Below are 25,182 nucleotides of genomic sequence, written 5' to 3' on the forward strand. Positions count from 1 at the left end.
CTGGGGACACCCAGGGATGCCAAGGCAGCATCACCTGGGGCAGGTGGTGGAGGAATGTGTCCAGGTGGGTTTGGAATGACTCCAGAGAGGGAAAACTGTGACCTCCCTAATCCAGGGCTCTGCCACCCTCAGTGTAAAGAAAAGTTCTTCCTCATGCTGAGGTGAAACTGAAACTTCTTTGTGCTTTAGTTTGCGGCCATTGCTCCTCATCCAGCCGCTGGGCATCACCAAAAAACTCCAGCACTGTCCTCCTGGCACCCACCTTTGAGTATTTAAATGTGATATTGAGATCTCGCAGTCTTCTCTAGACTGAACAGACCAGCTCCCGCAGTCTCTCCTCATAAAGGAGGTGAGATTTTCCTCTCCAGCTGAAGACTTCAAAGGTCCTTTCATGCTATGATCCTATGACTCAGTGATCCTTCGCGCTTGGAGCCCGGGGTGATTGCCCAGCCAAGCTGGATGGGGACAGTAGAGCCACCCCAGTCCCTGTAGTCCCCGTGAGGGAGCTAATTTTATTTTCTAACCCCGCCGGGCTGATCCCCTCACGGAGGCGCCGCCGCCATGGCGCCTCAGCGCGGTGCCGTGAGGGGGCGCTGCGGGGCCGCGCCCGCCCCTTCCCTTCCCCTCCCGCCGCCGCCATGGCGGCCCTGCCCCGCCACCGCCGCTTCCTCGGCGGCTTCGTCTGCGGGGCCGCGGCCGGGGCCGCCGCCTCCTGCTGGGCAGCGTGGCGGCTCCTCCGCAGCCAGAGCCAGCCGGAGCCGCGCCCCGGGCGGGCTGCGGCACAGGGTAAGAGCCGCGGGTGGTGGGGACGGCGGCCTGGGGTTCCGCAGCCCTGCTCCCCACAGCTCCTTCTCCTCAGAAGAGCCTTTTTCCTCCTTCCCCCGTTCCCGGAATGCCCAAACGCTGCCGGGAGATGCTGGGGTTCCCCCAGTACCTGCGCCGGGCTGAGTGTGGAGGTTATTTGGGGATTTTGGGTGTGATTAAACGCGCTTCCCTTTGCACCTCCTCACTGCGGAGCGCTGGTGGCAGGAGAGGAGTGTGTGTTTAGTTTTAAACACATGTTTCGGTCAGACCATAACTAAATTTCAGCTGTGCTGCCCTGGGTGAGCCGAGGCTCGTTTATCAAGTCTGGGGTTTGGTGGGGTTCAGGTGTGGGTGAGATCTTTGGGGCTCCTGAGGGAGTGAATGGTTTTCTCCGCAGCCTCAAGGCTTTAAAAGTACCGGATTGTTGGAAAGCAGAGGAAGAATGGCTCTAAAAACGTGGGTTGCTGTTGGACAGATGGCTGGAGAATGAACAAGACAGTAAGATGGATCTAAATATTCCTCCATGAGAAAAATTATTGCTTGTAAAAAAAAGAAAAAAAGAAATTCCAGTGAAGGCTTCATTCATTCAGAAGAGTATAAGCGCTCCCAGTGAGGGCAGGACTTGATTGTGCCCAACCTGTAAATCTCAGTTTGTGAGGAATTTGATTTCCAGCTCCAAAGGGTGAAATGTATGTGTTGATCTCCTGTATCTGTAACTCCTGTTCCTGTTATGTCCCTAAACATCTGAGAGCTTTTTTTTCTGTAGAAAGAAAATACTGGATAGCTTTTCTTCTGCCTTCTGTAGGCATTAGAATAGATAGATGAATTAGTCCTAGACCTGACATCCTCATGTTAAAATATCATGAGAACCACAACTATTTTGGAGGATGAGATTTTCACTGGATAGCTCTCTTAATATTTTTTAGGTCTTAATTGTGGCTGTAACCTCAAGTAACTCCCTATACAGGTTACACCCACTGAGATTTTTTTTTTAATTGTCCCATTCATGATCACATTTCATCTTTGGATGGTTTTCTGTTTACTTTTTCCTTAGAACCAATAGAAGAGGCTCTGCTGGAAAGATATGGATTTCCTGAGGCTGGAACAGAGACCAGATGTTACACAAATCATGCACTGTCTTATGATCAGGCAAAACGGGTGCCTAGATGGGTGATTGAACACATTTCAAAACAAAAGATGCTGGGTATGTAGGTGTTCATTTCCTTACATTTGTGATGCTCTGAATGGGCTTTGCTGCTCACAGAAGGTGGACCTTGGGTCAGTCAGGGAGAAAAGTCCTATAGTGATCTCTGAGAGGGAAGCTCAACTTGCCTTTGTATAACACGAATGGAGAGAAGATGAAACAATGAAAATTAACTTTTCCTTACTTGAGTTGGATCTGCAAAGTTGCTGGAGTGCATAGAAATGGCTCCAGCTTCTTTAGTAGTGGAATTAGTTGTTTATATCAATGGAGTCAATGCCAGTGGTGGCCAGAGCTTTTAAGGGACAGATCTTAGAGATTTGCTCAGAATGGGAGAATGTTCATTTGTGAGATAAAAGCTGAGCAAAGGGCATCAACAATTGTTCAGAGCTAGATAGGGCATTACCTCCTCACTGCAGCCATTATTTACTCTGATACAGTTCTTACACTCTCTTCTCTGTTCTTTATGCAAGACAGAGGCTCAGTGATTTTTTGCTGTCAGTGGTGAGTGAAATATGAGTGGTATACAGTCATTGTAAATTAAGTTTATAGCATTAGTTCAGTTTTTTATAAGGCAGATTATTAGTAATGAAGGTAACCATGTAATTGTAAAATGTTTTATGAAAGCAATAGCCCTCTAAGTACATCTTAATCACTGTCTTCAAATTACCTTTCAAAATTAAAAGCAAGATCTTGAAAACATTATGACCAACCCCTAAGTAGCATCATTGATCCGACTTCTTTCTGAGAAGAAAACAGTAATTTCAGGCTTACTTTCAAGTGGGTCTTAACAGCTGAATTGTTAAAATGTTTTCCAAATAATCAGATGCAACTAAGCTGCAAGTTGAAATTAAGCATTTTGAGGCATCCAGTTCTGATTTATGTCTGTAGCCCCTTGAGATTTGAGGCAGACCTGTCTTGTTTGGGGAAGACTGAAAAGTTATGATGCAAAAATCCATATATTTTATTGCTAAGTAAGAACTTAAATATTTCAAACACTTGGTAGAAAGAAGTTAGCGTTGCCTGTAAACGAGATGTACAGATTTCAGGTTAATGTACTGAATCTTTTGGTTGTGATGGTTTCATGATAATCTGACCATTTAGTGTGTTGTTCTTCAGGTGATGCAGACAGAAGGCACTGTAAGTTCAGACCAGACCCTAACATCCCTCTGATGTTCAGTGCTGTCAATGAAGACTACCTTGGCAGTGGATGGTCACGAGGACACATGGCACCAGCAGGAGATAACAAATTTTCAACAGTAGGACTTTTTTCTCTCATCTTTTCAATTTGTGTTTGTCAGTTGGAAAGGGTCAAAAGACCCTCAGAAGTAATGTGCAGTGTTCCTTTTTCAGTTTGTTTTGAGGTGGAACAAGATGTCATTATTGAGGCACAGAGCTGGATTTGGAGTTACAAGGTCTGTTCCTGACTGAGCAGTGTAGGATGCTCTCACAGTCTGCTTCAGGCATCTAAATCAGGTGCATGCTCTGATGACATATATCTTCATTAAATCACACCTACATCAGCTTGTTTGGCAGAGATGATGTCTTGAAGTGTGGTGTTAAGGAAGTCTTCTCAGCCCTCTTGCATGCCACATTTTCTACCTGTAAAATGAAGATTATAACCTTCACCAGGAAAACCCTGAAAGTTTTCAAAGCTCAGTTAGAGGGAGACAGGGACAATGATGTCATTGTGGCCAGCAGCTGCTGAGATATTTAAGGCTGGATTGGGCAAAGCAAAGATGCTGTTAAGTACTGTTCTCTATTGGCAAGGGGATTGCCTGGATGATTTAAAAGGCTTTTTCCTTTCTTGCAATGTGTATGAGGTAAATTAGACTCTTTTGCCGTAGTTCTTTCAGTCTATAAAATGTCTTCACCTGCCATTTATTCAAGCTGTAAGAGAAGCATGCCTTAATGCCTTGGCTGACTTACAAAACAGCCTTGAATTTATTGGATCCTCTTGTGAAATGTGCCTAATGCAGCAATTTGTTAATTAAGAAGCAGTTTGAATTTGTATTTCTCCAGGCACATAGTATTCAGTGTGGTGGAGTGACAGCACAGTGGCATGTGGTAAATGAAAGAATCAGTAGTTTTATTTATATTGGCAGTGTCTTTGTTGTTATTTATCTCTGTTATCTGGGGAATTTTTGCTGGTGAGCTCCCTGTGCACAGAGATCCTGGACCTGGCTTGAAGTGCAGTGAGATGATACATTCTTTCAAATACAGGATTATAAAAATTGAATTTCACAGTCTAATTTCTGGAGGTAGTGTTTGCTCATTGTGCTAAAGAGTTCTGTCAGTCCCATCACTTTACAATAGTAGTATGTAAAAAATATTGACAGATGCAGGACCTGTGAAAATTCTGGATTAAGATCTTGCAATTTTTTCTCTCTGTATTTCCCTGCATATGTCTAGGGTTTTAGCACCAGATCCTTCACCTCTAGAGGTGTGTGAGCTTCTGTTCAGAGATGTTTATGACACTTCCACAAGATGAAATTAAGCAGATATATGGATGTTTGACTATTATGGTCTCATAAATCATTTCACTGCCTGTATGTTATGTATGTGTAAAATATTGATGAGTATATCTAATAAAACTTTTTCTTGTAAAGGAAAGGAAAAGTTAGCCATTAAGCAGTCAAATAAATGAAAAGCATGCTTGAAAGTGTCCTTCCCATTCAAAATGAAAAATGACTAATTGCTTTTAAAGACATTACCAAACTGACACTGAGTGACAGTAATTCCTGTGCCTCTAGGATTGGACATTCTGTTTCTGTGCTGTTTCTACCTGGAAAAAAAAGTGGATAACTTTGCAAGGTTCCACCTCAGTTGTGCACCTCTTAATCTAAAATAATTTTGTAGGTGTTCTGATTTAGGTTTTTCTGATTTTCTGTGTTAATAGATGTTAAAATTAAACAAGGAATAGGATTCAGATCCACAAACTGCTAAAATGTGTCTTCAGCTCATGAATGTTTCAGTGAAATTGTATTCTTTTCTTTCTCTATGCAGAGAGCTATGGCTGAAACGTTTTATCTGTCTAACATTGTCCCTCAGAATTACGAAAATAATGCTGGGTTTTGGAACAGGTGAGAAATTACTTGTAAGTAAACTAAGTGAAAAATACCAGGCAGCAGCATAAATCAAAAATGCTTTATTTTTAAGGTTCTTCATATCCAAGTATTTTAGAGGAGGGTATCTGTAGAGGTCATAGGAGCTTTTTTTGACATGAAAGGCAGCTCAGTCCTCTCAGTGAAGGAACAGTATAACGACTGTTTCAGTTCTTCATTCAGTCAAACTGCCAAGGACATTTATTTAAAATAGACAAAATTGTTTCTTCTGGCTCATGTGAGGCAAAAGTACTGAGCTTAACTGTCCTTAAGGAAGTTTCAGCAGAGCAAGGAGAGGGTTTAGATCTTCCTCAAAGAAGCACCTGCAGTGTGAGAGTATTCCCCTGTCTGTGTGTGGAAGTTGGTTCCCTTTGAATCGGAGAGCTGAGCACTCCCCACTGAGCTGTCACTACTTCAGGGCTGAGCTGTTCCTTCAGGTCCTGGCTCCCCAGGAGCAGCCAGGCAGGATCTCTGTCACTTGTGAGTGCTGACTGCATCGACTTTGAGGTGGTGTGGTTGATAAATTTAAACTTGCTTCATGTAAGATTTTTATTCTTCCCTTCCTTTGAGCAGAGAATGTAGTAAAACTAGCATTCATCCAGTGCTTCTTGCATAGGACTTACAGAATGTGAAGGCTCAGAAACAGGAGGGGAAAATGATAGATTTTTCATGGTTCACTCAAGGGAAGGTCAGCAAAATTATATAAAGTGTTGTAATAAAAGTCCATCAAAACTGCATCATCGTTCATCTGCACACTGCTTTCCTGTTTTACAAGAATGTGTGTAAAATCAGATGAGCCATTCAGTAAGGTTATACTGTTTTATAGACAAATAAAATGCAATAACATTTTAGGAGGGTTTTTTCTGATTTTAGTAACTCAAGTGTTTGAGCATAAATTTTCCTTCCACCAAAGTTAGGCATTTGTACCAGTTCAAGATAGGGAAACCCTCTTTGTTTCCCTTAAACAGGATCTCTGCCTAATCAGGAAATCGTGGGAAGTATTTGAAAATTTCTTCTAACACTATCAACCCTGCAATTTAAGTAATCAATGCCACTTTTTTGCAACCCCAGCACCCTGTTTCCAGAGTTTAAATGCATGAAAAAGGCAATGATGCCACTTTTTTGCCAGTAATTTCTTTAATAATAAATATTTTGAAGTATACTGTATTTCACATATGGTGTATCCTTTCTTAGCTCAAATATTCTCTTCCTTTCTCTTGTTTTAATTACTTGCTTCTTGACTTGTCTTCTGAGCTGCAGGCAAACAATGGAGCTTAGTCAGCATACGTGTGTGTTGTTTTCTAAAGTGGTGTTTGCCCTCCTGCCTTGTGTTTTTGCTGGTTTCCCAGTTCCAGCTCTGGTAGTAGCCTGACTGTGGTGAGTCAGTTTCATTTGCCAGCCCAGTTAAAAACTGATTCTTGTTTTGTTTTGCTTGGTTATGTTTCTGCCAGATTAGAAAATTGGATCAACTTGGAAGATGGATTAGGACTGGTCAACTGTGACAGACAACAGGAGCAGTAGGAAAGGGGAAAGCAGGACTATAATCATCCAGCAAGCTGTTAATTGTAAACTGCTGGACTGGCTCTGTAGCATGTTCTAACTCCACCTTAATATTACCCATTCTCTTCCAACTGATATTTAACTGTTTTCTGTCATGTTTGGAGTGTGATTTCATGGTTGCTGCAATCTCTGGCCCTCCTGCCATGAAAAGCAGGTTTTATTATTATTATTATTATTATTATTTAGCTGCATTTATTCCCATTCTTTCCAGATGATGTTTGTATTGCCCTGCCATGAGACAGCCTGAGGAGCTGGGCTGCTTGGAAGCAAAGCTGGTGGCAGCAGGAAAAGGATTCACTTGTAGTCAGTGCTTCTGTGTATCTCATGAAGAAAGGGCTCATTCTTGCACATTCTCATTTGTGTGGCTCATTCTTGCTGATACAACTCACTAACCCAGCACCAAACAAAATATTGGTTTTGTTTAGGGCTGTTGACAGATGAAGAATGTTCAAGTGGCCCAAGGGGGAGGTGTGAGGAGCAGAAATTAGAGAAGGGGATGAAACCTCCCCCTTTCAGAGGCAGCCAGATTAGCTGGGATAATCTGGTTGATACTACACTGTCCTTTTGTGTGAAGTCCAACTCTTACCTTTGTGGAGGACCAATGCTTGCTCACTATATGTGACTTCTATAACAAAGATTATGAAATTATAGATTTATTTGGATTGGAAGGGACCTTCAGTATCATCTAGTTCCAACCCCCCTGCCATGGGCATGGACACCTTCCCCTAGATCAGATTGCTCAAAGCCCCATCCAGCCTGGCCTGGTTAATCTTTTGTTTTCTGTAAAATAGGTGTGATCCAGAAGCCTTCTTATTTGAGAAATATTATATGCTGTAAACTGAATCAGTTGAAAAAGCAAAAATGCAGTAGCATTTCTGGAGTTGCTACTTTATTTATGAACAGTTTTATATCTATTAAAAAAAAAAGTAGAGTTAATGAAAATGGCACACACAAACTTTCTCAGTACTTTGAACTATAGAAAGAACTGTGTTGCAGGACTTTGATTCCTTGGGGAAAAACACATAAATCCAATAATATGATAAAACCTTTCAAAGTAAAAATGCCTCAACTTGCTGTTTAGAGCAATTCTATTTTTCTAATCCCAAGTGACCACCAACAGTATATTTCTAGTGTCAAGTGTGGGAGTAACTAGAGAACTCAGCTATTCAGACATGTGCTAAGGCTGCAAAAATCACTTTGAGATGTGTGCAGTAACATGTCTGCTTGTAAATAAATGAACCTTATTTACACAGGACAAATGGGAAGCAAGACTTAGACCTACATTTTACCTTGTTTGGCTTGTGAATCTGGAAGAGTGCTCCCTTCACTTCACAGTGTGTCTCAAAGATTAAATCTTCCCAACTGACTTTTCCTTATCTGACAAATATGTTCCAGAATGGAAATGTACTGTCGGGAATTGACTGAGAGATTTGAAGATGTTTGGGTTGTTTCTGGACCTCTTACCTTGCCTCAAACAAATGATGATGGAAAGAAGAGTGTAACTTATCAGGTATGTATATATGTTGCTGGGATTATAGTGCAGTAGTAATTATTTATTTAAAATCGATATCATAACTTGGTAAAACAAAAGTTGGGTGTCTTAGTACAGGCAAAATGTATAAAATGTGCAGTACTTATTGGGACAAGATTAGCAGAAATGTTACATCTTGCCTATACATGAAAAAGCATAATTTTAAAATAATTTGTTTATTTACAGAGATCTATTTCATGTCCATAGTCAGCAGTAGAACTGTTTATCCAGTTAGAGTCAGTGTGCTAATGCACAGACATCAGTCCATTTCTTCATGTGCTTTAGAAACAGTGGAATGCAGAGGAACTGTGGGCCTCTCAAAACTCTACAGGGTATTGGACTGCCAGTGCTCTGTTAATTTCACAAGCAGTTATTTGCTGCTGCACAATAGGCATCCCTTGGATGAGGCCTTGCAGCTGAGATTGTGAGCATGCCAGAGTCACTTGGAAGACTTCACTAGTGCAGTGTAATCACTGGTCAATGGTACTGGTAAACTTCTTTTAGCTCCCTATTTTTATTACCTGCTTAAAATACTCTGAAGATTTATCATGCACAGTCTGTAGAAACCATCACTGTCAGACAGATGGGACAGGCTATGAAGTTGAGAGGTGAATTTATTGTTACTCACCCAGACTTACTCTTAGCAGGCTTGTGTTTAGACATCTGTAAGGTTTGAGCATAACAAGTTACTCAGGGGAGTGTTACCTTCTGCCCCCATTGCAGTGAGATATTATTGCTATTTGTAGTTGCAGATGAAAGCTGGCATAATGCAAATAATAAATGCTGCATTTTGCACCTCTTGAAAGAACACTTTTCCTTGAAAATAAGTAGTTGGATCAACTGCAGCTTCAGCTTGTGAGCACTACAGCTTCCAGACAGTTCTCTGAGGAGCAATGAATGAGCTTGCCAAAACAGCCCCCTATTTTGGAGGGATGTGAGAGAGAGAGAGATATTCAATTTCAACACTGGCTTGTTTAGCAGTAAGAGTTAGGCACTATTTCTCCTTTATAAATACACAGCTGATTTCCATTTGGTTGAACTTGGAACTCGGTCATGACAGAATGTAATTTTTCCAATTTGTTTTTACCTTTTTACTTTTCAAGAAACTGTCCCCAGCCGCACATGTCAAACCTGTCACAAAATCACAGCTTTGGATTTGGGTTTGTTATTTTTGGGGAGAGTTATGCTTAAAGTGCAATAGTAGTCAGTTACCTTCTTCATGTTTAGTGGCAGTCCCAAACTTCAGCTCTCACCACATCTTTGTGAGGGAGGTGCAGGCTATGCTCATTTTTCAAGTGAGTAAATAAGCCATGGTTAAGGGACATGACCAATGCCAGATGATAAATTAGTGGCAAAGGCAAATTAGATCAGCAGTCATCCTGTGCCACCCACAGGTGCTCACTTCACCATTGCCCCTTCTACTTTCCAGGCCTTCCTCTGCCTTTCCTTTGTCTGTCAGTGCTGATGACTGTCAGATCCTTCCACAAAATACTTGATTACCCAGTAATCAATAGAAATAGAATATATAGCAATAGAAAACCATCCATATTGGGTTTACTGGGCTTGTTTTGTACTGCTGTAGAAAGATTGAGGCAGCATACAGAGTAGTCCAGTGCCTCCTGGTGACACATGAGATCTGTCCAAAAGCACATAGCTGGGAGCAGGAGGGAGATGTTCCCTCTCAACAATCTTCAACTGAGCATTTGGCTTCCTGTCACTCAGAATGGTACAGAGTTCTCCAGGCTTGCACACGCCTTGCTGGGATTTGCTTCCTTGTAGCTGTCAGGATATTGCATTTATTTTTCATCCCTAAAAAATATATTCATCTTACATAGCAAAGAATTAAAAATTCTGAGCTGACTTGAACATTTTATAAGTGGGAATCATTTCCAGGAAGAAGTTAAATCATCTATCAGCTGCATCTGTCAATGGCTTCACTTTAATCTTGCTCATCTTTTTCTCATTCTTCTCTAGAGAAAAGTGTTTACTTAGAAGAGGAAGATTGCATTTTCTAAAAAATGGCTGTCAGTCTCAGTCTTGGTTTTGAAATGTAAATTTTAGTATTCCACAGGTAAAAATCAGACACTGCATCTTACTGGCTTTATTCAAAATAATTTGATACCTGGATACAGAGGTGAAATAATAGTGGCACAAAATGGCCATGCTGTTGTGATTGTTATCTCTTTCAGTTCTTGTCTTTTGTCTTTGTCATCTTTGAGTTTGATGACAGCACAGATCTTTTAGGAATGTTTTACTAATTTTGATCTTACTATGAACTGAAGTTCAGTGTGGGATTGAAAATGATGAAGTGATTGTGTTCCTGTTTGTGTGTCACCCTTGTTCACATTAATAAATCCTTCTACTCAGCTTCCTGCAAGTGAGATTCATTATGTAAATTGATTTTTATTTAAGTATAGATAATGCTGTCTCTAGGTAGGAAAAGTAAAGTAATGATTTTGTAGGTTGTTTGTTTGTTTGTTTAAAATAATAAATAGTTTGATTTGGGTCCTCTAAATAAATACAGGCTGAGAATGCTGGATTTTTTTAAATTTTGAAATCTCTTCATGATTGTTAAAGTTTTTGTGCTTTGCATTGCAGTTACACTTTGAAGAGACTTCAAAGTATAGTGTTGGGTTTTTGTTTGGTTTTTGTTTGTTTGTTTTTCTTTCTTTTATCAACACATACACTTAGAGGAGGAAACACAAGGTTTCAAAGCACTGGAGAGTTCTTTTCAAACAGACACCTTGGATATAGTTGCAGTCATTGCCATTGATTTGGGTAGTCTGGGATTCTGCCCCTGAAGGAAGAGCACTAAGGCTTGTGAAGGGAAGGTATCTCTTAGCTGCCTTTCAGAGTGAACTCAGCAGAGTTCACACAAATGACTTCAGACTGAAAGGGGTTTTAGTCCTCATTGTTTGGGCACGAGGAGCTGATGTGAGAAGATACCCTTTCCTTTGTGCTGCTCAAGGAGAAGTGCTGCAGTACAGAGGAGAGTGCTGAAACTCACAACCTGTAATCTGCCAATGCCTCTGGTAAGCCTCAGCTCCTCTCTAATGTTTTTGTTCTCTCAAACTAGAGCTGTGAAAGGGAAAGAAACCTCAGATGTGCTACAGTGAATGTGTCTGCACTGATTTGTTTCAGATCCTGTCTTCAATCTTAGTTTCCTTGTTTTTGGCTAAAGGAGTGGTGAAATATGTATCCATGGTTTTACATGCTGGTGTTTTTCTCATCAAACATCCAAAAAGGTTATTTTTAGATCACTATAGAGGAGAAACAGAGCATTGGTCATGGCTTTGTTCCCAGTTCCTGCTTGGACTCTGGTACCATTTGCTCTTTAATTCCAGAAAGGGAATTAACCTTGAACTCCTTAGATGCCAGCATTGTTCTATCTATTGGCTGAACTTGTGGTATCCTCAGATATGTTCTGTCATTTCATCTGTCTCCAGTGGAGATTTTTATTGCAAAGGGTGGATTGATGACTGTGCTTGGTATCTGAAAAACATATTTTGAGAATATATGTAGAATAGAATGCCAACAGGAAAAATCTGTTCTGTGTCATTGGAGAGGCAGATGCAGGTTTTTCATCTTTGTCCAGATCAAATCAAAATGACATTGTCTTGTTTTATACATTACTGCTCTCCAGTGACTGTCACTTTAGTGATTTTCCTCTGTCAGTAGATCTGGGGTTTGAAATACAAATTTTGCAGTAATTAACTATACAGCATGCTCAGAGCTCCACCCTTCCCATTCCCAAGACCATCCTAGTGAATGCTAATTTAAGAAGAATCAGCTTGGCTGGCAAATGAAAATACAGTTTAGATAATATTTTGTTTGTTGTTTGAAAAAGACTTTTTAATGTACTTTTTACTGATACACAAGGTTCATACTGGAATTGTGTTTGCTGTTTAATTTTCTAAATTGAATCACCAGAGAGGCATAATAACCATTCCAGAAGGCACAGTTGTCATCTCTGTCTGTGGCAAATAACTGGGAAACAAATTGCACCTCTCAGATATAAGGTGGTACTTTATGGTTTTATCCAGTTTACTTTCAGGACAGGTAGAGGTTGTCTCCTTCTAAGATACTTGTTAAAGCAGGAAATAACCTTGGAACTAGTCCTTGTTTGTTGGCTGCTCCAAGTGGTCCCAAGGCTACAGAGAGGGTTACTGGATGTAGGTCCATTATAAATGTCCCATAAACTTTATGCAAAGGGTTCAATCTTAGATCAGCTGGTGCAAGCCACCAGAGCTCTGTCAGCCCTCAGCTGAGATGTGAGGTACAATGGATGGAATAGACACTGGGTTAAGGTGGGAGGAGAGACACTGAAGGGGCAGGGGAGATTAATTGTGATTGCTTTTATTTAGCACTGTACCCATCCTGAAGGTTATGCTGTTATAGGAAAAAGGATGTTAAGGACTGTGGTGGATTCATTTTTAAGTAACCTAAGTCGATTCTGTGGAAGCAGTAGTCTGTCATGTAAATACATTTTATTACATACATAATACATATCTACACCCTTTTTGTTAAAGAGAAATAAAAAGGGATTAGGGCATATGTCTTTTAATGTCATAACTGTATTCAGGAACAGCTGGTTTTTTTTACCATCTCTTATTTTTTTTTCCTTCCCTTTTTAGGATTGCCAAATGATTTGGCAATAGCAGTCAGACCAGCCACAACAAATTAAATTTTCCTGAAGTTCATATATTTGCATTTTGGAGTGCTTGGCTGTGCAGATTGTTATTATGATTTTTATCTGTAGTGTTTTCTGGTTTGTGTGTTGCTAGGTCTGCTTTCACACCCCTCAGTTCTTCTCAGTGCCATCTGATAGAGCTCTCTCAAATATGGGGGCAAAACACTCTTGGCAGAATCAGTGCTGCCTAACAAACCCAGAAGGAACTTGAGTGAAGGCAGTTAATGCTGTCATAATGATCGAGTAAATAAAGTTACACTGATAGTAAAATAAATGTATTGTACTGCCAGAAAGTCTTTTCTTGTACAGAATTCAGTATCAAATGAAAATACAGCTCTGGGTTGTCAAACATGGGATCACATCAGCAGGAATGATGTTTTATCTCCAGTGAAATACCTGCTGGACCTGGCCAGTATCATGCTTGGGGGACAGGAATGATTCCTGGAATTCTGTCCATCAAGAAATGTGATTGAGGTGTTAATTTTGCTACTGCCAGGTGGAGGGGGAAGGACTCTGGCACAGGGAACTGGATGTGATTCTTTTCAGACAGTTTTCTTTGCAGTTCTGGCTCAGTTCTAAACTTGGGTTAGAACTTCACAGAGAGTGAAGAAACAACTACTGGAGTGTCAAGGGAATTTCTGGAGCTGACATTTTGAAGTATTTGATGGTGGTACTGCCTGATGCAAAGACTCTTCAGTGTGTGCTGGTGGTTAAGGCATGATTGAGTGTCATTTCTGTTTGCCAGGTTCTGAGAGAATCACAGATAATTGACAATCCAGAGCTGCCTCTCCCTGATGAAGGGCTCCTTAGTCCTTCTGATTCTGTGCAGGGTGGATTTCCAGTCTCTAGTCACTAGGTGGCAAAATACCACTTTTAGATTCACGAGCCCTTTCTTTTAAAAATGATCTGTACCCTTGCAGAGGATGATAATGTTTTTTGCAGTCTGGGAAGCTGCAACAAGTCCAGTGTAAAATGAAAATTTGATAACATAGGGTTTTGTTTAAAATTTCCAGTAACATTGTGTTTTCTTCTCATATAATCTCAACTGTTCTGCCACTACACTTTTTATATTCCTTTTCACTTGGAGTTTTTTGTCTCATAAACTCCAAAGTGACATTTTTAGGGACTGCTTTGTATTTATCTGATTATCCACTGCCATGGAGGTGGCATTAATTAATGGCAGGTGCTTAAACTTACCCTAGATGCCATTAGCAAATGTCTTCATTATTTATTTTGATACTTAAGGACTCCACAGATATTACCAAATTTGCTTCCACTGTTTTTAAATCTGCAGTCAAGGACAGGATTTGGCCAAAACTGGGAGGAGAGCCGAGCTTAAGTCAAATCCTCATCCAGTGACTTGGCTGTGAGAGTGAATTTATCAAAGTTCTCTGAATTCTCTCTGCTTTAAGAGATGTTCTGCCCTTATCTGTCCCTGTGAACTCATTGGGTTTCTTTTTCAACTGCTTATCAACACATTTTTTGTTTTAGTGATGTGTAAACATCTCTGAATGTCAGGAATTGCACGCATTTTAATGGCCTGTCCTCATGACAGCTGTCCACGTTTAATTGGGCTTTGAGAAGAACAACAAATTCACACACCCTTGTGGAATGTCAGTAACAATGTCAATAATCATAGAAAAGTAATAAACACTGCTCTGAAGATGACATTATGATGATTTTACATTATTAGGAGATACCAGTTCAGTCAAAGAAGCAAAAATGAAAGGAATAAGTAGCTGCAAAAATTTAGGGCAAAGCACATTTTTACATTGAACTGATATAGACAGAAAAGCATCTGAAATTTCACATTGGTTTCCCAAATGATGATGGGAAAGAAATATATTAATTGCTATAAAAAGAAGGCTTTTAGCTTGAGTGCCTTTTTTTTCATATTAGGAGCCTGTTGAAAATTTGGAAGATTAAGCAAAATTTTATAGCAATAGCAAAATGGGAATTTTCAAAGGATTGCACAAAAATTTGCTCTGTGGGCTGTTACCAGCGTGGTGTGAATGCATGTGGGACAGCATTGATTTCAACAGGCCATTGCTGGATTTTCTTGCTTGTATGGGAGCACAAAATTCCTTTTAGAATCACAGATACTCTTCAAAAACTGCAGATAGAGAGGCACAAATCAAAGTCAGCATCTGTGCATAGATAATCTTGAACCATTTTCCATCCTGTTACAATATGCTCTCTGCCTCTTCCAGTCAAAGCACTGAGATAAATGGGATGGTGCAGATCTGGAGAGTGATTGAGGCTGCTGAAGTTTGGGAAGAAAATCCTCTAGGTGGCAATAGGAAATGGAATTGTGGAGTTTGTTTTTCCTCTTGCTTCTATTCCAAACTTCACTTTTGCAGGGTCATATTTTACTTCTTTCCCTGGAAGCTGAGCTGGTGAAGGGGCAAGTCTATGGAAACATTTCTCTGCAGCTTCTCTATTTACTCCCATAAAACAGCAAAGTGTGGGATATTACAGGGAGCAATGGTGGAAACACTTTGCTGTGCTCCAGAACTGCATTTCCTTTTTTAACAGAAATCATTGTGTCACACTGCAGAAATTACTGGTGATGCATCCTGTGCATGGTGTACTTAACTGTTAAACTTCAGAAAAAAACATTTATTCTTAGTCATGCATATTTACTCTATCAGAGAAATCAGGCACTGCCCTTTGATGGTGTTCTTTCCCAACAGAATTAACTGGGGTTAGAACTTTTATGCCCAGTTTTGAGTAAGGAAGGGACACCTGTGGTCTCTGGCAGTTTGACAGGCAGATGGTTTTAACCACTTGAACAGTGTTAGCACTTAGTAAAGTTATTGCAGTAGTAGTTTGCTGCTGTTCAGAGAAATTGGTAGGAAGCCTGTGCACTGCTTAAATTTTATTTAATTTCTCAAAAGAGAATTTACATGGAACTGAAATGGTACATAAATTACATATCTGCCTATTACAATGTATGGAGTTGAATTTGGATCTACATTTCTCAAAAGGCCAACCCTTCCTTCATTTTGAACTAGTCCTCTCTGTTTCTTCTCCTCTGTCTTCCTAGGTGCCCATAAATGTGCATTATTTTGCATAGAATATATATATTTGCATAATATTATATAAGCACTGGGTCTGTTTTCCCTTAACACCCACTTCAGGCATTCAGCATTTCCATCTCATACCTAACTGTTTTGTGTGCAGCTCTATTCATTCCCCAGCCTCTTTATCCACCCACTCAGCCCTCAGCCTCAATCCCCAGCTCCCTCAGCTCTCTCCAGATGCATTCACCTGTTTGTTTTATGTATTCCATACATTCCATTAGGTACCCCCCTAATTGGAGATCCTTGTGCAGCTCCATCTGTGTGCACACCCTTCCTCTGGTCTCTTATGCACCAGAATGAGGATGCTGGGATGTGGATGTGTTTGGGAGGTTTGCAGAAGGAGGGAGCTGAGCTGAGGAGGACCTGGATTGTCCATATCCAGGGATTTGTAGTGGGAAAAGTATGCAGAGAGGCCTGGAAAAGGCCTTGCTGCCCAGGAATGCTGCAGGTCAGGAGATTGTTGGCCCAGGGAGATGCTAGGGGCTCGGATTTAGCTCACTACTGCCTTCTCTTAGGAGGCTACAGCCTCTGCCTCCTCTTCCTCACCTTCCTCCCTGCCCTAGGAATGTGCAGGAGGTGGGATTGCAGTGCAGGCTCTGCAAGCTTCCTGCTCCAGGGGAGAAAAGGAGCCTCCTGCCTTTGGCTGAGTCATCACTGGGCTTCCTGGGTGAATATGGAAATATGAACACCTTACTCTCCCCTTCAGGGATTTTCTTGGCTCCCTCCCTCTCATCCCCAGTATTTTGCAGGTCCTCCCCAGCTCAAGTGCCACTGATCTCCAATAGGTTAAAACTCCCAGCAGCATTCATTTTGTAATTCAGTGTTAACTCAGCAGGTACAACAGCATTTTGCTGCATTGGTTTTAGTACATTCTAGCATTACCTGTGCATCAGTTAAATAAATAATCAGTTGATTATTTATGGTGCTGGTCCTGGGGAGCTGTGGCTCTGGTTTCCCATACACAGAATGCTAAATGCAGAGTGCTTTGACACTCAGGAGCTCTCATTTCCCTATCAACACATCTGTCATCATTGAAAAGGAGAGGAGATTTGGCATAAGGCATTTATTTCTTAACCAGTTTCAGTGGCTGTTTGATGTCAAGGCAGAGTGTTACTTGGGAGAAGGTTGGTGGCTTCACCATGATAATTTTTTTAAAAAAACAAACCAAGTAATCCACCCCCCTCAAAAAATCTAAACCCAACCAAACAAAAAAACCCACAACAAGAACAAACACACCAAAAACCACACAAAATCACACCCCCAAAAAAACCCAAACAATCAAAAAAGCAAAACCATTAAATAGTCCAGTTTAGGGCAAGGGAGGGAAGTATTTTAGAAATCTAAGAGCATGTGTTTTCCAGAAACAGGAATGATGTTTCTACTATGTTATTGCACAAAACATGAAAAACATTTATCAGAGTTTTCCCTTTCTCCTGAAGGTACTTTCTCTGGTTTTGATCTAACCAGTAAGACTTCAGGACCAGTCATTTAAAAAAATTGGCAACAGAGTTAGGGGACACAAATCACTGAAAGAATTTGTAACTGAAATTTAATTAACTGTTGGAATAGACCAGCATGAACCTTGGTTCAGTAGCCACAGGCAAAATTGTATTTTAAAAATGTATTTTTGTTTGCAGAAGGCTGAATATTCAGAAAAAAAATACAAATAGGAAGTGTTTATTATGTGATTGAGTTATACTCAATATATGAGTGGACAAGGCATGTCTGAACTTCTGACATTGGATTAATTTGTAAAATATTTTTAATTAATGTGATAAATACCTGCTTTCCCTGAAATGGTATTTTAACTGTATCTAACAAAAGCTGTCAAAAAAATCCAAACCAATCAGTCTTTGCTTTTGCAAGTATTGCAAATCCTGGCAACAGTACCTAATTACTGGATTTTATGTACAGAAAAAAAATGCCTTTGTAGTTTCTGTAAGGGATCTGCATCTTTTTCTTCTGTTACAGTTAGAATAAAAGTATGGATTTGAGAAGGGTACTTACAGAAGGGTTATGCAAAACTCAGATTTCCATGTGTGAGCCTGTTACACTCTTAAGATGACAGATTCAGTTCACCAATGGTGAAGAAACAAAAAAGCTGATTCAGTGCATGCATGAGCATAACTTACTGAGTCCTAGAGAGATTACATTTGAGAATACTCCATCAATATTCCCTTGTATTCCCTTGGAATGATCCCTGGCACAGGGATCCCTGCTGTGTACATGTGAGTGTGAGACTTCAGCAGTCCTGATCCTGCACTCTTGGGGCTGCCCTTAAATCCCTGGATCCTGCTGTGAGGGACACAGGGGGAAACCCAACATGTACAAGCACTGAAGTTGGATTGTAGGGAATTTATGGATGAAATAGGTGCATTTTCTTTGGATAGAAGATACTGAGTCACTGAATGTACTTTATATCTGGATCCCCTCAAAAAATGCTTACTTAGGTAAAGTAGCTTTTAAATGCTACCTGGGTGTGGGTAATAGAGAGAGAAAAAAATAAATGACAGACAATAACTTAGAGATGATTTGAAATGTGTGTGATTTGGAGCTGTGAGGTCAGGAACTTTCATTGTATGTTACAATATAAGTTATTGTAGTTACAAAAATGAGAGGGGCTCCAGAGAGAGGGAACATGAAGTGGTGGTTAGGCTTAGTGCTGGACTTGGCAGTGCTGGATTAATGATTGCACTTGATAATTTTAAAGGTCTTTTCCAACCGAAACAGCTGTATGATTTTGTGTCTGTGACAGTCCTTTCCTTTTGGCAGGTAATTGGAAAGGATGACGTGGCTGTGCCATCCCACCTGTACAAGGTGATCCTGGCCAGGCGCAGCAGGACGTCCTCGGAGCCCCTGGTGCTGGGGGCTTTCGTGGTGCCCAACCACCCCATAGGCTTCAGCCACCAGCTCACTGACTTCCAGGTCAGCGTTGAAGACCTGGAAAAAATGTCAGGTTTAGTTTTCTTCCCCCAGCTGGACAAGAGCAAAGATGTTAAGAACATCTGTGAGGTGGATAGCTGCAGACTGCTGGGCTTCAAGGAGTTCACGCTGTACATCACGGGCCGCAGAGTGCGCAGCGCCCGCACGCTGCCCCGGCTGCAGAGAGCCATGGCAGAGCTACAGGAGGCAGGCATCCAGCCTGATGACTACCTCCTGCAGCTCTACAAGAAGAAGGAGGAAGAACTGCTGCAGGAAAAGCCAGCTAGAGAGGGGAGAGCTGGCTGAGTATGCAGGATGTTGTTTGGCATTTTGGAAAAAGAGGAACTGAAAGCAAACGTGGAGATAAGGCTCCTTGAATCATCCTTTCTTGAGCTGTGAAAACAATAAAGAAATATCTGGAAGCTGATGGGTGTGGAATGGATGCTCATTCCTGTGTAGAAACATGATTTGCTGCACTGCTTAAGGCATGGGAAGTACAAATGACCCCTTTGTGGCCTGAGTAGATCCCTGGAGCTCCAGGAAAGGTTTTGTGCTGTTTTCCACCTGAGACATCGAACTTAGGGTTTGTGTAGAATCCCTTCTAGGAATATCACAAAAATAGACAGTAGACACCTTGGGAGTACAACTGGAACATGTTTAAATGGAATTCCACCCACAAATATCTCTCACTGCAGTGCTGGAGAAGCAATTGTACTTTCTGGAGTATTTTGGAAATTAAATAATTAAGTAATATTTCATTTAGCACTCTTTTATTAGAGACATGTAGGACATAATGTGGTCTTCTCTTAGTTATATTAACCAAAACCTCTCCTGATCTTGTGGGTTTTGGATACTTCAGCATGTCAGGAACTCACAATTATTATCATTTGTGACAAACTTACTCCATCATGTATAATTCTGCAATTTTTTTGTAAGAAAACCCCAATAGAACTAAAGTTTAATCAAGTGCCTACCAGTGTAGTTTTCACAAATTAATGTAAGCTTAATATTTAATTTTCACCACTAAGTTTAGATAAACATGTTTCCTTGCATATTGTTTGATTTCAGAGGTGAGCAGTACTTTTTGGTTGTCGTAGTCACTCACTGGCTTTTTTCTCAACATCTGCCTTTGGACTATAAGCTGTACAACAAAACTTGTATTTTGACTGAAAATGCATTTCCAGTTCTTTTTCAGTGACAGCTGATGTTTATCAAATTTGCATATACTTGGAAGATTAAATTAACATTTTTTTCATTTGTTTCATACTTTATTTGTGCAACTTATTGTGACTTGTATCCAATGACATCTTACATCTGGAAATAGAGTAAAATCTGGAAATATTAAGAATTTTTTTTGATGGTGAGAATTGATAGACATGTGGAGTCTGTGCCATAAAAACACCTTCAGTAGTTTTCACATGAAAGGGTCATGTAGTGCCTGGCTGAGTGGGGCTGTTTTCATAAAGGATGAATCAGGAGCATTATTTGGATGCTGTGAATCATCAGCTGGGGGTTCTAAGAGCTCTGTAGTTTCCTTCTCTGCTCAGTTGCAGTATCCCAAAGCAGATCACTTCATAAAGTGAGCTGTGGTTCCCATGACACTTTTGTGTTTGCCAAGAACATGTACTCAAAATCCAGACATTTAAATCCAGAGAAATGTCACTAGCTAAGGACATCATAAAACTGCTCACATGAATTAGTGAGAAATTGGGTGAAATCGTGACAAAATGTTTGCTCATTTTGATTTTAGCCCAGAATTGTGGTTGTAAATCCTATTGGATGTAACAAAAGCAGTGAATTGCAAAACAAGGAGCCACATTTTCCTTTGCAGAATTTGCAAAGGGAGGGTTGCCTGGAATAACAAAATGCCAAATTCTTCCTGTGCCACTTGGTGATCCAGTGAGTTCTTCACTGGAGTCCAGGCAGCCTTTGGGCACTGCCATGGTGTCACTCTTAGAAACAGGTACATGGCCATTCTCTACCTTTGCATTCTCTTTTTCCCCATTCTTTGAATTTTTTACATTTTTTTAAATTCAGCCTTCCACCTTCCTTTTCAGCTGAGAGGTCACAGATCTCCCCTGTGGTGCTCACACACCCATTGGTGGCTGAAACAGCTCTCAGTGCTACAGATTGTGTCCAACCATTGCAAGAACCTACCCTGGGACAGTGCCAGGTGTGTGTCAGGAGCTCCAGGTATGTGTGAGGAGCTCTAGGTGTGTATGAGGAGCTCCAGGTGTGAATAGGAACTCCAGGTGAGTGTCAGGAGCTCCAGGTGTGAGTAAGAAGCTCCAGGTGTGTATGAGGAACTCCAGGTGTTGTGAGGAACTCCAGGTGAGTGTCAGGAGCTCCAGGTGTGAGGAGCTCCAGATGTGTGTGAGGAGCTCCCGGTGTGAGTAAGAAGCTCCAGGGGTGTGTCAGGAGCTCCAGGTGTGTGAATGAGGAGCTCCAGGTGTGAATGAGGAACTTCAGGTGTCTGTGAGGAGCTCCAGGTGTGTGTGAGGAACTCCAGGTGTGAGTGAGGAACTCCAGGTGTGAGTGAGGAGCTCCAGGTGTGTGTGAGGAACTCCAGGTGTGAGTGAGGAACTCCAGGTGTGAGTGAGGAGCTCCAGGTGTGTGTGAGGAACTCCAGGTGTAAGAAGCTCCAGGTGTGAGTGAGGAGCTCCAGGTGTGTGTGAGGAGCTCCAGGTGTGTGTGAGGAACTCCAGGTATATGTGAGGAGCTCCAGATGTGTGTGAGGAGCTCCAGGTGTGAGTGAGGAGCTCCAGGTGTGTGTGAGGAACTCCAGGTGTGAGTGAGGAACTCCAGGTGTGAGTGAGGAGCTCCAGGTGTGTGTGAGGAGCTCCAGGTGTGAGTAAGAAGCTCCAGGTGTGAGTGAGGAGCTCCAGGTGTGTGTGAGGAGTTCCAGGTGTGTGTGAGGAACTACAGGTGTGAATAAGAACTCCAGGTGTGTGTGTAACTCCAGATGTGTGTGAGGAGCTCCAGGTGTGAGTGAGGAACTCCAGGTGTGTGTGAAGAGCTCCAGGTACCATCCCTTGCTGCTGACAGCTCACCACTGTGACAGCAGCAGAAGGGCTGAGTGCATTCCTGTGCAGTCCTGCTGTGGAGACAGCTGCTCCCTAAGAGAACCTCTTCAGGCCTCACATGCCCCCTTGGATTCCTGCAAGCCCCAATTACCATAATCCCCGTGCCTTGTGGCTTACAGCGTGGCCTGGGCTGCCTGGATCGTTTTCAGCCCCCTTTGAGCATGTTTGGTGTTCCTCAGCTCCCCTTGGGGGGCAGCAGCAGGTGCTGAACCGTGAAACCACTTCCAGAGCTGCTCTCTGCCAAAGAGAACATTCACCTGCTCCCCTCCTGCTGGTTTCCTGATCTCAATTAACTGTGGAGTCTGGCATGGAGCAAAAAAAATCTGCTTTCTTTACAGTAGGAAATACAAGATGAGTAATAGCAAGGGGGTGAGGCTTTACACACTAGTTTGAGCCACCTCTGTGAGTAATTGATTCAACGTCCATGGGAACTGTGCTGGTGTCTGTGTCTATCTGTCATTCCTGTGGCACAATTAATCACTTGCATCTGTAGTGACAGTGGGAACCTCTGTGCTGCAGCTAAGCAGCAGGAGTCCTGGAAATGGAGAAATTTGTTCTTTGTTCTTCCACTGTTCTTCTGTTTGTTTTAGCAAGATAAATAACCAAATCACAGGGGAAAGTTGACAGCTAGGCTGTCCACAGGCGGATACAGTGATTTTCTAATGCTCTCCTGGCTGGCTGCTCTAGATTGTTTCTGCTGGGCTGGAATTGGGGTGAATAAAGAGGCAGGTGGGAAGGGAATGCCAGGAGGAGCTGTTGCTGTGCTCAGTGCACTTTATTGTTTGGCCTTTTGAGGGCAGACTCCTTCCACAGTGTCAGCCCCAGCAGCCAAAAATGATGGGGGACATGGCTTGAGTGTCTCTGGCCCATAATAACTGTATTTCTCTTTGTGATACTGAAATACCCGTTTAAAATGAGCTGTTTCAAGCATTATATGGAAGCATTATATCAAGTGCAGTATGAAGCTAATGATTTTTCCTAGATAAGGGTTTTGACAGTAATGTCTGGAAGTGCATTCACATTGACCACCCAAGTTGTGTATCTGCTACAAAGACAATTTTGTCTCCAGCTTCCTCATGAATTTCATTCTAGGTGAGGATTTAATTGGGGATTTGACCCTGCACTGATGCCTTGCAGTGCTGTTGATTTGCATCTATAAACACAATTGGGTGGGGAGATGGAGGTGGAATTAAAAGTTCTCCTTTTAATTTTTGTGTGGTTGGTTTATTTCAAAACAATTTTCAATTTGTCCTGTAGTTCTAAAGATGGATCTTGTCTAGTTGTGTGAGTGCTGCACTAAACCATGGAGAAACAGTTTCTCACCTGAAAATGTGATGTGTATTGGGTACACCAGGCAACAATTGGAAGGGCAGAAGATACACCAAGGTAACCAGAAAGTTGAGGACTTCTTTCCTCAACAATTCTGTGATTCCATGCTTCTTCCAGAAGCTGTGGAGGAATTGCATACAAACCCCAGCGTGCTGTTGCTGCTAACTTGTCTCACTGGGGAGGCAGGAACAATTTTGCTGTTATTTTTGAATCGTCTTCTGCATGGGAAAAAAGCTTTTCTCACCTTGCAGCAAAGGAAATGTGGGCAATGTTTCAATGTTTCTTTTTTAATTTAGTCTTTGATACATTTTTTGTCTATCTGATCAGCTGCACCCACACAGTGATGGTGTTGCCAGATCTCACACGCTTCCTAATAACCATCTGCCTGTGCAATTAATGATTTTGCTGTAGCATGGAGGAAAAGACTGAACCAGAGCTTTGAGTATTTGCTTAAAATATCTGAAGTGTGTGTGTGTGTGTGGATGCTCTGGGATGGAACTTGGTGCTGAACACCCCCACTTTCCCATGTTGTAAATTACTGTGGAGCAACTGGCCTTTCCCATTCAAACAGGGCAGGTTCCCCACCTGCTGTGTGAAAAATGAACAGCTGTGGCAATGTAGCATTCCCAAAATCCTCACTCCAGGAGCTGAGCACAAGGCTGACAGTGTTGGTTTGGGAAGTGCCGTGGCTGCCATCCCGGTGTCTCCATCAGTGGGTGGGGAGAGAGGCAGGAAACAGGTCTGGAAGGAAAGGCTTCCAACTCTGCTTAAGAAACAGAGTAGTGATATTTAACAGATCACAGAAGTAAATTTGGGTTGTGATAAGAATAAATATTTCCCAAGACAACAAATAAAATGCCATGCAAGCTCTCAGCAGCTGATGGGGCACATGCTGAGCTGCTGGTGCTCACAGCCCTGAGTCCTGTCCCATCTTTCCTTGGATGCATCCCACATCAAGCCTTCAAACCTTAGTTTTTATGCTAATAAATAAAGTTTAGAAATTGTTGGTGTTTTAGCAAAAGCTTAGTACCCATTGTGTTATTTTAGAAAGATAAAACCACCCCTATTGAATTAATAAAAGTAGAATTACCCCCTTTTTGCTACAATTAGCTAACCTCTGAATAAATTTGATGAGAGAGACCATCCTGTCTCCCTGCCAGGTTCCTTTTACTTCCCTATATTAAGAAAAATATTATTCCTGTCCAGATGGCTGGTTTGTGACTCTTTGTTGCTGCAGTGCCTCCAAAAGTGAGGTGGCCATGCCCAGTTCCTGGGCAGCCACAGTGGGACATGAAGGATTAGGCAGCCTGGCTGTAAAACTGGGCTTAAGCTTGGATTTGGTTACAGAGTGTTGTAAAGTGCAAGATGAGCTAAAACTGGAAGATTTGAAAGTAGAAGAGAGACCTGACCTAAGCGATGGCATTGCTGGAGGGGAGGATGCCAGACTGGAGTTCCTCCTGGACACAACCTGAGCTGCTTCTGTGGGAACTGAAGGACTAGAGAGCATCACCCTGGCATCAGGCATCAGCTCACCTCAAGCTCTGATATGCTGGAGCTCCAGGTAAAGGTTTATCTGCATCTCAAAGACATCTGTATTGCTGCTCCTACTGCTACCCTATTGCTAACTGTATTTTTGTGTTATTAATACATCAGGCTGACTTTCCAGCTGAGGGAAAACTAACCAGAGAACCCAACAGTGCTCACTGAGAGTTCAGGACCTCACTGGTGGGAGGTGTGCTGGTGACAGGGCTGCCTTTCCCCACTGCCCCCTACTGCCTGTGGGGTCTGTGGAGCCCTGCAAACACTGCCAGGGTTAAAAAGCAAATGCAGAGATTGCCCAGTCATCCCAACACCTCATCCTTTCCCTGTCCTGTG

The 25,182-nt window shown here is 41.9% G+C and overlaps 1 protein-coding gene across 1 annotated transcript; it reads left to right on the plus strand.

Moving 5' to 3' along the window:
* The first annotated feature begins 614 nt into the window (after window positions 1-614).
* Window positions 615-19,322, plus strand: EXOG (exo/endonuclease G). The gene is made up of 6 exons (XM_056484691.1): window positions 615-786; window positions 1,859-2,008; window positions 3,125-3,264; window positions 5,012-5,088; window positions 8,065-8,179; window positions 18,746-19,322. The coding sequence occupies exons 1-6, from the start codon at window positions 639-641 to the stop codon at window positions 19,199-19,201; spliced, it is 1,086 nt and encodes a 361-aa protein (XP_056340666.1). The 5' UTR covers window positions 615-638; the 3' UTR covers window positions 19,202-19,322.
* The last annotated feature ends 5,860 nt before the right edge of the window (window positions 19,323-25,182 follow it).

The sequence above is a fragment of the Oenanthe melanoleuca genome, chromosome 2, assembly GCF_029582105.1.
Source record: "Oenanthe melanoleuca isolate GR-GAL-2019-014 chromosome 2, OMel1.0, whole genome shotgun sequence".
Classification (NCBI taxonomy): domain Eukaryota; kingdom Metazoa; phylum Chordata; class Aves; order Passeriformes; family Muscicapidae; genus Oenanthe; species Oenanthe melanoleuca.

Bases quoted from the DNA above. Each gene is read 5' to 3' on its own strand.
- EXOG (XM_056484691.1), top strand. From the start codon at position 639: ATGGCGGCCCTGCCCCGCCACCGCCGCTTCCTCGGCGGCTTCGTCTGC. The intron at 787-1,858 runs GTAAGAGCCGCG...CTTTTTCCTTAG, and splicing joins CGGGCGGGCTGCGGCACAGG to AACCAATAGAAGAGGCTCTG. The intron at 3,265-5,011 runs GTAGGACTTTTT...TTCTCTATGCAG, and splicing joins GAGATAACAAATTTTCAACA to AGAGCTATGGCTGAAACGTT.